Source organism: Heloderma suspectum, chromosome 10 (assembly GCF_057233095.1).
Source record: "Heloderma suspectum isolate Gila_16-S chromosome 10, 16-S_ref, whole genome shotgun sequence".
Classification (NCBI taxonomy): domain Eukaryota; kingdom Metazoa; phylum Chordata; class Lepidosauria; order Squamata; family Helodermatidae; genus Heloderma; species Heloderma suspectum.
The window spans coordinates 7,491,044-7,507,694 of record NC_139467.1 but is presented as its reverse complement, the minus strand read 5'-3'; the positions used below and the strand labels follow the sequence as shown (position 1 = coordinate 7,507,694).

At 49.2% G+C, this 16,651-nt stretch overlaps 1 protein-coding gene across 2 annotated transcripts in view; it reads right to left on the bottom strand.

Moving 5' to 3' along the window:
* Window positions 1-3,675: 3,675 nt before the first annotated feature.
* Window positions 3,676-16,651, bottom strand: part of MEIS3 (Meis homeobox 3) — a 61,865-nt gene continuing 48,889 nt past the window's right edge. For both annotated transcript variants that reach the window (XM_084814324.1, XM_084814323.1), the window contains exons 9-13: window positions 9,025-9,101; window positions 8,260-8,318; window positions 7,623-7,709; window positions 5,502-5,584; window positions 3,676-4,685 (exon numbers count right to left, since the gene is read on the bottom strand). In XM_084814324.1, coding sequence (XP_084670450.1) covers window positions 5,535-5,584; window positions 7,623-7,709; window positions 8,260-8,318; window positions 9,025-9,101 — 273 coding nt within the window. In that variant the 3' untranslated portion in view covers window positions 3,676-4,685; window positions 5,502-5,534. The remainder of the gene's footprint in view (window positions 4,686-5,501; window positions 5,585-7,622; window positions 7,710-8,259; window positions 8,319-9,024; window positions 9,102-16,651) is intronic.

Below are 16,651 nucleotides of genomic sequence, written 5' to 3'. Positions count from 1 at the left end.
GTTGTGAATGGATGCTGTGTCAGTCTTGCATACCTTTAAGTTGAATGGAATGATCACAGACCAGACTTTTTGCATTTGATAGCAATCCAGACCCACCTTCTGTACTCCCCCTCCGCCCCCCAGGTGCCTATGCATTTGTACCTGCCAAACTGAGGACAACACTTCATGAGTCTAATGAAGTCAACTCCAGGCCATGAAAGATTATGCCGTAATAGACATATTCATCTTTAAGCTGCTACAAGATTCTTGCTTGTTTTAGCATTTTATATTGCACTTCAGATGGTGCAAAGTGGTCCTCGGTCATCCTTACAACAACCCTGTAAGGCAGATCAGCAGCATCATCCCCATATTACAGATGGGGAGCTGAAAGACAGGAGTTTAAAAAAGCTGCCTTGTGGCAGAGGCAAGATCCAAACTGTGTATCTCCAAAGGACAGCCGCTGCTTGGGGGCATCTTCCACTTGGAGGGGCTGCCCAGTTTCAAAATAAGGAGCCGTAGCAAGAAGGGAGAGCAGGCGGGGGGCCTCGAAGTGGCCCATCCACAGTCATGCCCCTGGACAGCAGCAGACTGAGCAGCAGGGGCGCTGCTCACCTGGCCACAGCCATCCCTGCTGTGGGGAGATGCATTGCATCTCTCTTTCCATTATAGCCATTGGGTCATCCTCAACTGCGTCATTCCGTTGGTGTGAATGATGTGGTGCTGGCAGAAACCAGGTTCCAAACTATGCACAAGAGAAGAACCCAACTGAAGCTATGTTGGCGCAAGCGGTTTTGCATTCTGCTTGTGCAACTGGTTATGCAACTGCTTGCACCCATTGTGCAATGCACCCGTTGTGCAACCAGTTGTGCAACTGCTCGCACAACCGATTGTGCAAGCTTAATGGAGTGCCGATTGCACAACAGATTCAGCGGAGCTCTGATTGCGCTATGTGAGTTTGCGGAATGTCGCAGTTGGGCGCTGCCCGTCATTTCCAAATGTGCATCTCTGCCTATAAATTACCATATGCGAATTTCATGCCTATCGGTGCCATCCTTGGGGGTGTTGTGGCAGTGGTCACCGTAGGCTGGTGAGAGCCACTCCAGGGCACCCCAGGGCGCCTGGCAGCCATGCCATGCCAGTTTGGACTTCTGCTATGCATTCGGCTGAAATGAAGAACTTCAGAAGGGCGAGCATGAAAGCAGAAGACACTGGGCCAGGCGAACAATTTGTATCACCAGACAGAAGGAGGTTTCCTATGTTGCTGTGAGTTGACTGTGAGCTAGGTACTGTAGGCCATCCTTCCCCAACCTGGTGGCCACCAGATGTGTGGGACTACAACTCCCATCACCCTGACTATTGGCCATGCTGTCTGGGGCTTATGGGAGGTGTAGTCCAACACACCTGGAAGAGTGCCAGGCACCGATCCTGGGTGCAGAGGGAGAAAACTGGGACTGAACGTGTGAACTTGATGCCATCATCGGCTGGAGAGGAGCAGTTCCAAGCGTTGAAAGGCCAGAGGAGAGAGGCCTGGTGGCATCCTGTGGTGCGCACATTCTGCTTAGCAGTGTTGCAGGTTTCTGTAGTGCTTCCATGGCTCAAAGAACCTTTTTGACCAGAAACGGCAATGGAATAGCCCCCTACAACGGGCTCCATCACTGCTAGGTTTTCGGCAAGCAGCAATGACTGTTTCAGCCTTCTTCAACACGGTGCCCTCCAGATGTGCGTGGCTGTAACTTGGATCACTCCCAGCTGGCACTGCCATAGCAGGGGACAATGGGAATTGAAATCCAACATGTCTGGAGGGCACCACAGATGGGCAATGTGGTTTCTTCCTGGCTGCTTCGTAATAAATCTGTTCTGTTATTCACTTTGGGCTGGGGACAATTGGCTGTGTTTACATGGAATGATGCAGCTGCATTTCTGGTTAGACTGTTTTATTTGCAGATGTTCAGTAGACTCTTGTCAGCCACCTTGATTACTGCAATGGAAAGGCGGGGTGCATGCAAATAGTGGAAAATATATATATATATATATATATATATATATATATATATATATATATACACATATGACAAGTATAGACAAGTGTATAAACTCCCTCTATCATAACACAATCTACTCTCTCAGGGAGCTGGGGGTGGGGTGGGTGGTGGAAATCTGAAAATCTCTCTGGGGATGGTTCTCTAAAGTGCCAAGAGTATATCTATTCCATAGGCTATTTAAACTACTTCCACCATCATTTTCCTTTGCCGGGACTTCTGCAAATTGCAGGTTTGAGATGGGGGCAGACAAGAGCCAGTGTGGTGCAGTGGCTAGAGCGCTGGACTGGGAGCTGGGAGAGCTGGGTTCTAGTCCCCACTCAGCCATGGAAGCTTGCTGGGTGACTTTGGGCCAGTCACAGACTCTCAGCCCAACCCACCTCGCAGGGTTGTTCTTGTGAGGATAAAATGGAGAGGAGGAGGAGGATTTTGTATGCCGCCTTGGGTTCCTTAAGGAGGAAAAAAGGTGGAATATAAATGTAATAAATAAATAGTAAGGGATCTCTAAGAGAATCTGCAGCCCCCATGCCAAACTTCGATGACCAGAATTGATTGGGGGCAGCTGTGACACCTAAGCTGGTACAAAGCAGGTATGGGTTTGTAGCGTGGAGGTGCCCCGAAAGTTGCCCTACCACAGCCTTCCCCAACCTGGTGCCTGCCAGATGGGTTGGACTACAACTTCCATCATCCCCAGCCAGCATGGCCAATGGGAATGACTGGAGTTGCAGTCCAACAGGTCTGGAAGGCACCAAGTTGAGGAAGGCTACTCAAAAGAATTCAGAGAACTATAATTCCCAGTTTTCATAGGAAGAGTCATTCCAACAGTTAAACTGGTTTAAAATGTGTGATGTAGACAGACCATTAGACATTAGTGCTTCCAGGATCCTGAAAGGTGAAATCCTATGCATGTTTAGACAGAAAAAAAGCCCTGCAACTCCCAGCATCACCCAGCCAGCCATGCTGGCTAGGGTATGCTGGGAATTGTATGGCTTTTTTTCCATCTAAACATGCATAGGATTGCACCCTTAGGGTGCAATCCTATGGCTGCTATACAGCAGCTAGACAGCCATAGGATTTTTCATTTTCTGGAAACTGATCTTGGAGCCTGTGCTCTGAGGTCGGTTCCCAGAAAAACCCCTCCCCACCTCATCCCCCGCCGCCTCGTAGGCAGTGCAGTTTGTCCCCAGCTCCGCGCTCAGAAGAGCAGTGTGGAGCGTGTGAACAGGGGGCGTTCCTGGGGGCAGGGACAGGAGGGGACAGCAGAAGCACCATTACAATGCTTCCTGTGCACCATCCAGCCTCCCCCTCCCACTCCGAGGTGCCTTGGCTAGACAGCTGAAATCGGCAAATGCAGGGTGGCCGGAGCATGGAGGAGAAGCTCCCCTCCACACTCCACTTGTCCTGCATTGAATAGTCAGTCACCTCTGAGTTTGTAAGTGGCCAACTACCCCCATAGGACTGCACGCTAAGTGGCTGGTTTTCCCCCAACCTGTTCTCCTTTGATTTCTCTTCACCCCTGGAAGCATTTTCAGGGGAATTCTTCCGACACTCCAGTTCTAATATGACAAGGAGGAGGTAAACAACATTTTGCCTCTCTGTCTTTGAACAACAACAAGCCAACAAGAACAGAACAAAACAAAACAAAAGACACCAGATTGCGCAGTTAGTTCATTTTGGTTTTCTTTTTCTTGAATTATTCTCATTTAAAAAACAAAAACAAAACAAAACAAAAAGCACATAAAAACAAGAACCCCCCAAAAGGGAAAAAAAAACCGTACAATTTAATTTACTTCCCCTTTCTGAGCATCAACACCAATAATTAATTAATAATTAATCACATCCAGACTGAAGAAAGAAAAAAGAAATGAAAGAAAGAAAGAAAGAAAGAAAGAAAGAAAGAAAGAAAGAAAGAGGAAGGCGGGGGGGAAAGAAACCCGAAACCAAAACCCTGCTTGGAACATTGTCTTGTTTTGAAAAGAGGTCCGTGGAGGGACAATTGTGCCCATAGCTGGCTTTTGGCCCCCTCAGACAGTGGTGGGGAGCATACGAACAGTGCATGTGGTCTGTGTGGGGGTGGAGGTGGGGGGAGAGCACAGACCCCAACAAATTGAAAGTTAACTCCACAGCCTTCCCCTCTCCACTTCTCTCTTTCAAGATGACTGATGTTGTCCGCTTCCCTCCTTCTCTTTGAACGCCAGGGGGGTGGGGTGGATCCATTTCCATCAAAGTTCAGCTTGCTTATTGTGATCCGTTGACTGGCCCCTATGACCTCGGCAGGCGAAACGCTGCTGGAGATTCCTGGACCCTTGAAATTTTTGGCTACGTGTTGTCAAGACAGCCCTTCTTTTGTCAAAGGAGGGAGAGGGAAAAGGAACTGTGTGGGGGTGGGGAACAACCACGTGGGACGCTCTGTCTGTGCTTGGTCCATCCGGGAGGGGTGGGAGTGGGGAGGCCGCTTCCTCTGGTCAAGCGTGGCAGTGCGGACGGTGGCCGTGCATCGTGGCTGTAGAGGGTGAAGGGGGGAGAGGGAGGACAGTCCGTGGCACCTTCTTGTAGAGTGCAGGGGAGGTCAGGAGGACGGGCGCACCGGGCCCTGATGCACCAGGAGTCTCGGGTCCGTAAATCTGGTGGGGTATGTTGCCCGCACACCTAGCCGAGTCTGGAAACCTGTGGGAGCCAAAGAAGGGGTGAGGAATGAGCGTCACTGAGGCTTAAAAAAAAAAAAATATTGCATTTCTATACCGCTCAGCAACCAAAGCTCGCTTTGCTGTGTCCATCCACCACTTAAATCTTGGAATGGCGGCAGTTAATGACTGAAGAGATCCAACTCCCGCACCGAGGATGCATGTTGAATCGATCCGTAAATGCACCGGCCAGGTTCGAGGGGAGCCACCACTTAACATTTCCCACAATACCGCTGCTGTGGTATCGCTCCAGAGCTTTGTGGGGAATTCTAAAGGGGCAGTTCAAAGGGCCGGCCACTTCGCTGGGGAGGGCATCACGGCAGCAGCGCCGGCTCCAGGGTTCAGAGGGCCTTTAGGCAGGACACCCTCCTTGGGCCCCCTCCCTCAGCGAATCCACCTTCTCACTGCCATTGTCACCGGCTGCTCTTGCTCTCCCGCCCTTTTCTCGTCGTGGCTGCCTCTCGCTTGCTTGGCAGGCAGAGGGCCAGGGCGCAAGGAGGCTACGGCGGCTCCTGCTCCCCACCTTTGTTGATTGGGCCGGAGCGAGAGGCAGGGAAACGAGCAGGTTGCAGTGGTGAAGAGGAGGAGCAGCTCCAGGGGGCTCTTATCAGAGGGCCCCTGCTGGGGTGTGGGCCCTCGGCAGGTGCCCCACCACGCCGACCCTTGCCGCCAGCCCTGCGTGGCAGGCACCGGTGCCAAGCCCGGCCTTGCTGTGTGCCTGGCTCTCAATCTAGCCACAAGGACTTGAGGAGGAGCCCCAGTGAGCGCCCCGGCCACCTCACGCTCCCACGATACTCACTTCCCCTCTGGTGTCGTCAGCACGTTCAGGGCTTTACATGTAGTGCCATTGCCCCTCCATACCCATAGCCATACCCATCGGTCCTGGAAGCAGAGCAGAAACACCGAGGTCAAAGCCTTCCTGCACCACGGCCAAGCTGGGCCCACTTTCACCTCGCATGCAAGGGCGCAGTTATGGAGGGCCGATTCACACGTGCCCACTGTGGGTAGCTCAGGGACTGCAGCATCTAAGGGCGCAATCCTGTGCATGTTTAGACAGAAAGAAGTCCTACAACTCCCAGCCTGTAGGACCTTTTTCTGTCTAGACATGCATAGGATTGCACCTTTAGTCATTTACTGAACACATATTTAAGGCAATGGGCGTTGTAGGACCATTTTCTGTCTAGACATGCATAGCATTGCACCTTTAGTAATTTACTGAATGTGTATTTAAGGTGCACCATGCTGGCTGGGGCATTTATTAGTTAGATAGTTAGTTATTGCATTTATATCCCGCCTTTTTTCCTCCAAGTAACCCAAAACAGCGTCCATAAATCCTCCTCCTCTCCATTTTATCCTCACAACAACAACCCTGTGAGGTAGGCTGGGATTGAGAGTCTGTGATTGGCCCAAAGTCACCCAGTGAGCTTCATGGCTGAGTGGGTGGGGACTAGAACCTGGGTCTCCTGAGTCCCAGGCCAACACTCGAACCACGAACCATGCTGGGAGTTGTAGGACTTTTTTCTGTCTCAACGTGCACAGGATTGCGCCCTAAGTGTGCAAACAACGCAATAGAGCTCAAGAGCATACCGCCTCTGACATTAGACCCCAGATTTAACGTTCACAAACATTCAGCAACAGGTCGCTAAATTTCCAGTTCTGCCACTCAGACGTGGACTGCAAATGGTTGCATTCAAATTCGGGAGCTCAAATTCGGGAGCTTTTCTGACTGGACCTGGAGAAAATCAACAGGAACCAATTGCAGAAGAGACCGGGTGGGAACAATCCTGTTTTGGTTCCAAACCAGCGTTCCCCAACCTAGGGCCCTCCAGATGTATCAAGCTGCAACTTCTCAGTGGCCAATGCTAGCTGAGGATCGTGGGAGCTGCAGTCCAAGAACATCTGGACAGCCACATGTTGCCAGCCCCTGGCCTAAACGGAGATCGCCTGAAGCACAATGTTTTATCCAGTCGGTTCACGCACTTTGTACACCTGGTGTAGAACCTCTGAATGTCGCTCAGGTCCCCAACCCCCCTTCTCAGCTTTAGGCGTGCTCTCCTTTGATGGGGGCTCATCGGTTCAGCCTCCGCAATGCTCTCTCATTGCCCAGTTTGAATGGAGACACCACGGTGGAGCACACCTAGAATGCGTCCCGCTTGGGAAGACCAGTGACAACAGACAGAGTGTTTTTGAGATGTGTCCCATTGAAGATGGAGCAAATGCTGCCCCAGAGGGCAGGACTAGAACCAGTGGGTAGAAATGGCAGGGAAGCTGATTTCGGCTAAACCTTAGGAGACAGAAAATGTGGCATCCTTCAAACACCTTCTGAAAATGCACTTGTTCACCCAGGCATTCCCCGGGGTTGCAATTAAATTAATCATGGGGCTCCATCTTACTGCTCCTTGTATTGTATTGTTTTTACTGTAACTGGAACAGCTTTTCATGTTGTGTTTTTCACATTGTATATTACATGTGATTTGAGTATTTATATGTGAACCGCTTAGGGATTTTGTCACATTTGGAGGTCTATAAATATCACAAATACATAAATAAATGCACTTTCTAGATGCAAGAGATGGTTGACCGTGGAACAGATTGTGTGTGTGTGGGGGGGGGGAGCTTCTCTTTTGCTAGAGGTGTTGAGCAAGGGGTTGGACTAGATGGCTTCCATGCCTCTTCCGGCTCAAAAGTTCTGCAATTCTATGTCCGCCAGTACAAGGCTGCTTACTGAAGAGCCCCAATAAAGTTGTGTGGAACGCCAGGGCAACTCAGAACACAGTTTGCATAATGGGATGGACAAGACGGTGTCTTGCAGAAACGGTGTTCCACAACTGAGAAGACTGGTACGATCGTGGCATCCCGTCCAATGCTTTGCATTCTGCCCCTCCGTTCCTTCGCTCCCTCGACTTTGATCTCCGCTTACCTGGGGGACGGATCGTCATGTGCTGTTGCCCGTCCATGACGTAGCCTCCCATCGGCTGCCCGTCAGGGCTGTATGGGGCACCCTGACCTGCGTGGAAGAGAGGAACAGGAGAGCAAAAATCCCCCTACTTGCATTCCATTGGGACTTTACAGGATGTAAAAAAGAAAACAAAAAATGGCCCTCGTTTGCTGGGGTGTGATGCCCGGACACTGTGCTACACCCAGAAGCACAGACAGTCGAGTGCCAGCTGGAGCCATCTGGGTCAACCCAGTGGAGGCCGGTGGCTCCGATGTCAGTGGGACGGGAAATCCACTCTGGGTTTCAGGCAGAACCAGGCAGAGCTCTAAAGGAGCTCTCCAAGGTGCACCTTGGAGAGCTCCTTTAGAGCTCTGCCTGGTTCTGCCTGAAACCAAGGTGCACCTTGGAGAGCTCCTTTAGAGCTCTGCCTGGTTCTGCCTGAAACCCGGAGTAGATTCACCACCCCTCTGACCTCGGAGCTAGCAGCCTCCACTGGTCAGCTCAAGCAGAGGAACTGTGTACAGCAAGAGAGTGGCAATCACAGGAATGTTCATGCTGGCAGCCCATCACCACCACAAGAATGCGCCCCATGCTCCCCCTTGACAGCAGGACCTCCTACCTGTACGATTTGATTGGTCGATCATAGGCTGAACTATGCGCCGCCTGGCATTAATAAACCTACAAAAGCCAGGAGAAAAGAGAAGAGCATCAGAAGAGCCCTGCTGGATCGGACTAAAGGCCTGCCAAGCCCGGCATTCCGTTCTCACAGCGGCCAGCTGGCTCTGGGAAGCCCACAAGCAGGACACGAATGCAACAATACCCCCCTGCCCATGTTCCCCAGCCACTGGTGTACACAGGCATACTGCCTCTGATACTGGAGGTAGCACAGAGCCATCAGGACTAGCAGCCTTCTCCTCCAGGAATTTGTCCACTCCCCTTCTAAAGCCACCGAAACTGGTGGCCATCACTACATCCCTCGGTAGCGAATGCCATAGTTTAACTCTGCGCTGTGTGGAGAAGTCCTTCCTTTTACCTGTCCTGGCTCTCCCGCCAATCTGCTTCATGGGAGGACCCTGTTGGGTTCTCTCTCCATACCTTTCCTCGTTTTATGATTTATTTTACTGACTTGTTTACGTGTATATTTTTAGCCCCATTTTCTAACAAGCAATATCTAAAGCAGCTTGACAACATATCCTAATATGTATTAATGAGAAAACCTCGAGCATGTCTGCCTCCATGCAAGTCCACACAGTAGAACTCCCCCCAGCCACCAACAACCACAGTAACTTCAGGACTAGCCGAGGAGGGAAGGAGTGTGTGTGTGTGGGGGGAATTTGGCAGATGGCCCACAAACCCATCTCTGCGGCCACACAGAGGCCCTTACCAGTTATTCACTTGCAAGATCGTCAGTCCTGTATCCTGAGCTAACTGCTTCTTCTGTTCTTCGGAGGGATAGGGGTGCTGTCCAAGGAAAGAGAAGAGAGGTAAGAAGTCTGGCCCCCATTTACTTGGAGACCTTCCCTGGAGCCGTCCTGGAGTTTTCTCGAGCCACATTTGCAACAGCAAAAAGATGATGACGACACAAGAAGCAGTGGGGCAGCGAGGACTGAAGTCTGGAGCCCCGGAGGCCCCCCAAAAGACCACCCACCACACAGCAGATGATGGGGACAGGTGGCAAACTGGTCCACACCTGGGCTGGCAAACTCAATTTTATCCCTGCAGTCATGGTGGTGCTACTAAGGGCACAGTCCTCTGCATGCTTAGACAGAAAAAAAAGTCCTACAACTCCCAGCAACTGAAGGAGGACCGGTTGGGGGCGGGGAGTAAGAATGCAATCCTATGCATGTTTAGGCAGAAAAAGTCCTACAACTTCCAGAGTGCCCCAGCTAGCCATGGACTTTTTGTAGGCCTTTTTTCTGTCTAAACATGCATAGGATTGCACCTTGCATTTAAAGTGCAAAAAGTGAGTTTAAAATGCAAAAGCACACATCTCAGGCATTTGGCAGCATACAATGAGGTTTTTAATTGGATCCTGGGATTTCTTATTGTTGATTGTTAAAATGATTTATACTTGTTAAAAAGATTGTTTATAATTGTTGATAGACAGACAGACAGTGTGTGCGCATGCGTGTGTGCGTTGTCTGTTTACATGTTTGTATGTAAATTGTTTTTTATTATGTACAATATTGTATTTTTAAGGTTTCCAATCTTTGTGAACAGCCCAGAGAGCTTTGGGTGGTAGAGAAATGTAATAAATGAATGCTCAGGGTATTTTTTTTTTTTTACCCAGGTTGGCAAACAGTTCAATGTTGTTGTTGTTCTAACATATCAGTAATGCAGAAGCAGATTTTCTCTACAGATAGAATATACTCTACAGTCTTCTGAACACTTTTCTGAGTCACCAGTGAATTTTAGTAAGAGATATTTATTACAAGAATTTCTGCAGACGTCTTTGTATGTAAGTCTGCAAACTATCTGCAGTTTGCAATGTTTTATATGTTTCCAGCGCTAAAAATTCTATGCTATTTTAGTAATGTGTTGTCCTGTATTATTTCACAGCCCCCTGAAGAAGCCTTTAAAATACCAATAGCCCGAAATGCATTGGTTTTTTTCCCTACAAATATAATATTTGTTTCAGCATCCTGAGATGTTTCTCTTCTGTTCATGGATCTATTTTGGAATAATCTCCCACCTTTGCACCTTTGTCATTCCACCTTTTCTGCCATGAGCTCAGAAAAGCATTTCACAACAACCTTGGGAGGTAGGATAGGCTGAGATACAGTGGCTTGCCCAAGGCCATTCCAGTGCTTGAATGGGATGGGGGGGGCGAGGGCCTTAATGAAAACCGGAAGCCCACCACCCTCTATTTTAGTCAAACCATGCACACACACACATACCCATCGTCTTCCACAAACAGTAGCTAAGAGGGCATTTCAAGAAGGGGGCGGGCTCGAGCAGTTCCTGCCCCTCCCCCCAAAATTCAAGCTTTGGGCCACCCAGTGAGCTATATGGCTGAGTGAGGATTTGAATCCAGGTCTCACTGCTCCAGGAAAAACAGTACATTCACTAGACCACATTGGCTCTCTTCCAGGCCGGGTTCCTGGGCTTTTAAAGCTTCCAGACAGGCAGAAATTCAACAAATTCCACTACCCCAGCAATGCGGTGCTGGGGAAAGCTCCCCTGGCTGAGCTGCCTGCCTGCCACACTAGGCATTAAAGCCATGAGAGCCTGACAAACCCTGGCGAGAGTTTACTACTGGAACTAACTACAAGAGTGCACTAGCCATGGGAAAGTTTACAGATCCTTGATGGTAGTTCTGATTTTTTTTTAAAGGTTTAAGCAGGAAGATTCCACACTAATTCTGATCCTCCCTTTTCCTCCACACCCCCGGTCAATCCACAGTGACCTATTGTCAAGATTCCTTCTGGGAACCATTTGGACAACTTATGTCGACTCTGGACAAGAACATTTGGCTCAAGAATGCTTTTTGTCTGCTCTTTTCTATCAACAGTACAGCTTCTTCTCAGACCTCCTCAGTCCTCACTCCCTCTGGCACAGGAGAGGAAATCTTACTTATTTAATGTATTGATTTAGTTGATCTGTACCCCACCTTTTTGCCAAGAAAAATGGCACTCAAGGCGGCTTACAATCATAAATAAAACTTGATTAAAACAATAAAACAAATGCATCAAAACACAAAGCCACAACAATAACAGGATAAAAACAACAGACCCACTTACATGCCAAAGGCCTGCTGGAATAAAGCAGTCTTTCCCTGCCGGTGGAAGGAAGGCAGAGAGGGAGCCAACCAAGCCTCCCTCAGCAGGGAGTTCCACAGCCAGGGAGTAGCCACCAAGAAGGCCCTCTTTCACATCATCACCAAATGCGCCTCTGAAGGTAGTGGTCCCAAAAGATGGGCCTCTCCCGAAGATCTTAAGATCTGGGCAAGTTCATATGGGAGGAGGCGTCCTTTCAGGTACACTGTTCCCAAGCCATATACAGTTTTATAGGTCATAACCCTCACTCTGAATTCTGCCTGGAAACAGATGGGTAGCCTGTGAAGCTGCTGTAACAAGGGGGTCGCACGCACCCTGCAACTGGCCTCCGTCAACAGTCTGGCTTGCAGTATTCTAGAGCAGCCGGAGTTTCTGAACGGTTTTCGAAGGCAGCCCCACATAGAGCATGTAACGGTACTCCAGATGGGTTACAGTAGTCCAGATGGGATGTAACTAAGGCATGCGTGACTGTTGACAGATCAGACATGTCTAGGAATGGGTGCAGTTGGCACATGAGCCTCAGCTGTGCAAACACTCTCCTGGCCACCACCCTGGGCACCCAGGCTCAAGGTCGAGCCCAGGAGGACACCCAAACTGCAAGCCTGAGTCTACAAGGGGAGTGAAACCCCATTCAGTACTGGTTGAATCCCTGTTCTCTAAGCTGCCTTTAAGTTACCAGGAGCACCTCTGTCTTGTCTGGATTAAGCTTCCATTTGTTTGCCCTCATCCAGTCCATTACTGGCAGGAGACACCAATTTAAAACCAGAACAGCTTCCTTGGATTTGGATGGAAAGGAGAGATAGAGTTGGGTGTCATCAGCATTCTGGTGGCACCGAATCCCCAAACTCTGGACTCCTTAGGGAGCTGAGAGCGGGGAGCGGACTGATGTGCATCCATCACGATGGCAGAGCTCAGCGCTTCCTCGCTCCAGCGTTTCCTGGACACGCGCTGCTTAAGTGGGGAGTGTCACATGAGCATCTAGGTATGGCCGAACATTTCCCACAAACCACTTTTGCCGTTTCCATCCCTTGGGAAGCTTGACAGGGTCTTGCAGCCAAACATTCAGCGTGTTGTCTCAAACCCAATATGCAAACTTCAGTGATCTAGGCCTCCATGACTCCCAGCCCGATGCAACTGCCCCTATCTTGACAAGGGGCCATTTCTAGGATCGGCAGCAAAATCTAGTGGTAGTCCTTTTTCTTGGACCGTACCATTTCAGGCTGCTGGAGGTGTGGGGACTAAATATTTGAATCTTCCACCACAGAAAAAGGTCCTGCACATCCCCGCTATCCCAGAAAAGAAGCATGTCAGAGAGAAGACCCAGCTTAACGCAGGGAGGTCTTTTCCCCTGGGGACATATGCAAACATGCACACTCCCTGCCATCAGCAGCCTCACGTGGAACAGTGCAGGAAAAAGCGTTATCTTTACTATGTGATTCCACCCATCATATCAACAGGCCATTACAAACTTTGTTTTCTTCTCAAGCTTTTCCCTCCTGTTGCCTTCTCTTTCCTTTAGGGCCAAAACAGTCCCTACTTTAAATCTGTGCCTAGCAGCTACCTATGTCTCCCCCCGTGCTCCATTTTTACTCTAGAGTAGGCACAGAGGGGCTAATCTGTATTGACGCCCTAGAGTTGGCGGTTGTTGTTGTTCAGTCGTTCAGTCGTGTCCGACTCTTCATGACCCCATGGACCATAGCACGCCAGGCCTTCCTGTCCTGTGCTCTCTCCCAGAGCGTGCTCAAGTTCATACTCATTGCAACGGTGATGCTATCTAGCCATCTCATCCTCTGCTGTCCCCTTCTCCTTTTGCCTTCAGTCTTTCCCAGCATCAGGGTCTTTTCCAGAGAGTTTTCTCTTCGCATTAGGTGGCCAAAATATCTGAGCTTCAGCTTCAGTATCTGTCCTTCCAATGAGCACTCAGGGTTGATTTCCTTTAGGATGGACTGATTTGACCTCCTAGCAGTCCAGGGGACTCATAAGAGTCTTCTCCAGCACCACAGTTCGAAAGCATCAATTCTTCGGCGCTCAGCCTTCCTTATAGTCCAGCTCTCACAGCCATACATTACTACTGGGAAAACCATAGCTTTGATTAGACGGACCTTTGTTGGCAAGGTGATGTCTCTGCTTCTTACTATGCTGTCTAGGTTTGCCATAGCTTTCCTCCCAAGGAGCAAGCGTCTTTTAATTTCATGGCTACAGTCACCGTCTGCGGTGATCTTGGAGCCCAAGAAAGTAAAATCTGTCACTGCTTCCATTTCTTCCCCTTCTATATGCCAGGAAGTGATAGGGCCAGATGCCATGATGTTAGTTTTTTTAATGTTGAGTTTCAAACCAGCTTTTGCACTCTCCTCTTTCACCCTCAACAAGAGGCTCTTTACATCCTCTTCGCTTTCTGCCATTAGGGTGGTATCATAATCCTAAAAGATGATGCTGTTAAAGTGCTGCATTCAATATGCCAACAAATTTGGAACACTCAACAATGGCCGCAAGACTGGAAAAGGTCAGTTTACATTCCAATTCCAAAGAAGGGCAACGCCAAAGAGTGTTCAAACTACCGCACAATTGCGCTCATTTCACATGCCAGCAAGGTGATGCTCAAAATCCTACAAGCTAGGCTTCAGCAGTATGTGAATCGAGAACTACCGGAAGTCCAAGCTGGGTTTCGAAGAGGCAGAGGAACTAGAGATCAAATCGCCAACATTCACTGCATCATGGACAAAGCAAGAGAATTCCAGAAAAACGTCTATTTCTGCTTCATTGACTACGCTAAAGCCTTTGATTGTGTGGATCACAACAAACTGTGGCAAATTCTTAAAGTGATGGGAGTACCAGACCACCTTACCTGTCTCCTGAGAAACCTGTACAAGGGTCAAGAAGCAACAGTAAGAGTTGGCGGTAGAGGGGCTTTAAAGATCCAGATCAAGGCCCCTGCACCTCCTCTAGAGTAAAGATGAAAAAAAGACGCAGCTGCTAGACACAGATTTAAAGTCACGTCTGCTTAGGCCCTCATATTCCTTTTCCATGTGTTTTATGAATACAATCTCTCTTCCTTTTTCCAGCTCCCAAGCAGATGTTCCGATATACAGAGTTTGCCTTTTGCTTCCCTCTTTGTCAGGCTGGGGACTCCGGCACCGTCCCCCGCCCCAGCCTTTTAGCTGCCAGTCCAAATGATGGATGAGCTCGGTCCTAGCCCATGGGTCACAGCCGGTCCTCCATGGGGGCCCCACTCTGACAGCCTGGTGACGGATGAGCGAAGGCCCTGCTTGGCCTCTCGGGTCATAAGGAGCAGAGCAACGGCCAGGGAGCCCAATTCGAAGCTCCGGTGTCACCTCTCTCAAGGTCACCGCTTGGCTGGCCTTGTGCCCCTGTTGAGGCTTCTTCTGGAACCACAGTCACAGAGATCAATACATCCATCCACAGATCCTGCCATCGCTCCAGACTACCCAGGACAGGCTGATATCCTGATGTCCCTATTTTGCCTGTTTGAAAACCTTTGGAATATCCTGAAACATGATTAAATTTGTCTTCCTTGAGGGGACTGTACTCCTGAACATAAAAAGTGGGAAATCTGCAGTACAAACTTGCATCAATATTTTCCAATCCCATTTTAAATGTCATGGCTTCTTCCCACAAATTAGGATGGGAAGTGCAGGCATGAAGAGTTTCCCAAGCTCCCCTTTGCACAGCTGCGGTTCCCAGGGTCCCCTGCGAAGAGCAAAAGACTGTCAAGCCAATTTAAGCCTGCAGTGTTGATACTCAAGTCCCGCTCTTCAAAATAATGGCCTGGTTTACATGTAATGACAACCCAGAGTATGGGTTGTCATTGAATTGTGGGTTTTCATTGACTCATGGACACAACCCAACAACAAACCGTGGGGTCTCTTTCTGAGTTGTTCATGGTTAACAACCCATAGTTAAACAACAGTGCAGGGTTCACACATAATGGAAACCCACAATTCAAAAACAACCCACGATTCAACCCATACTCCTCCTGTATACTGGGTTGTCATTATGTGTGAACCGGGTCACTACCTGCCTTCGTTTATAAGCAAGCTGCCACCATCATACCCCTCCACTCTGCATAAATGATGTGCTTTGGCCCCATTTGTACTTTTCAGGGTGGGTGGCAGGGCTGAGCCAATATCACCCAGTGGATAATGGGGAGAGGACACTGCTCAGAGGTAAAGGCGCAGGTACGTTGCAGGCAGAAGGTCCCAGCCAGGTCCATGCTCTGAAAAGGACCCTCAGTTCGCAAGGCTGGGAAAGGCCCTGACTGAGACTAGAGCGACCCCCTACACATCGCAAAAGAAAGAGAAAAAAAGAGGACAAAGGAAGACACAGATGTGCATAGAATTTGCATATGCTACTTCATGTGCCTCAGTGCAAGTCATAGTAAATAATTAGCATAATTTAAATAGAAACATAGCACAACTCACCATAGTGGGGAAGACGGTGAGCAGGTGACCTTGGGGGCTTCCTCAGCCTCCCCCTTGTTGATGGGCAATATCAAGGCCCTGCTGTCTTCCCTTCTGAGGGTGGTGTAGCGTTCAGCAATGGAGGCGGGTGGCTCCAGTGTCTGTGGGGCAGTGAATTCGCTCCGGATTTCAGTCAGAACCAGTCAGAGCTCTAAAGGAGCTGTCCAAGGTGCAAAACACCTTGGAGTGCTCCTTTAGAGTTCTGACTGGTCCTGACAGAAACCTAGAGTGGATTCACCGCCCTACGGACATCAGTTGCCAGCCTCCACTGGCTTTAAGCCAAAACTTGGATTGCACAGTCCTTCAAACAGAGTTCGCCTTCAAATAGAGGACTGTCCTTTGAAAAGTGCCTCACTTGGCCACCCCTACCTGAGACCATGGAGAACGGCTGAAGCAGGCAGTTGTGGGGCCAGGTGGATCGGTGGTCTGACATAGTCGATGCCTCATATGTGTCATGTTATGATAAAGTGTCAGACGTGCGCCAGGGAAACATGATTCAAGTCCCCTGGACTCATGGTCTCGGGCAAGTTTTGCCTTTGGGAGCCCTTTTGTTCCCAACACCAAATATTACTACTCCCACTACTACTAATCATAATAAATACTACAACTCCTAATGGTAATAATAAATACTACTACTAATAGTAGTAATAAATACTAATAATAGTATTAAAAATACTGCTACTACTAATCACAATAAATACTACTACTGCTACTCAATTACTACCTCAGCCTCAGTTCCCCACCTGCATTTCTTTTC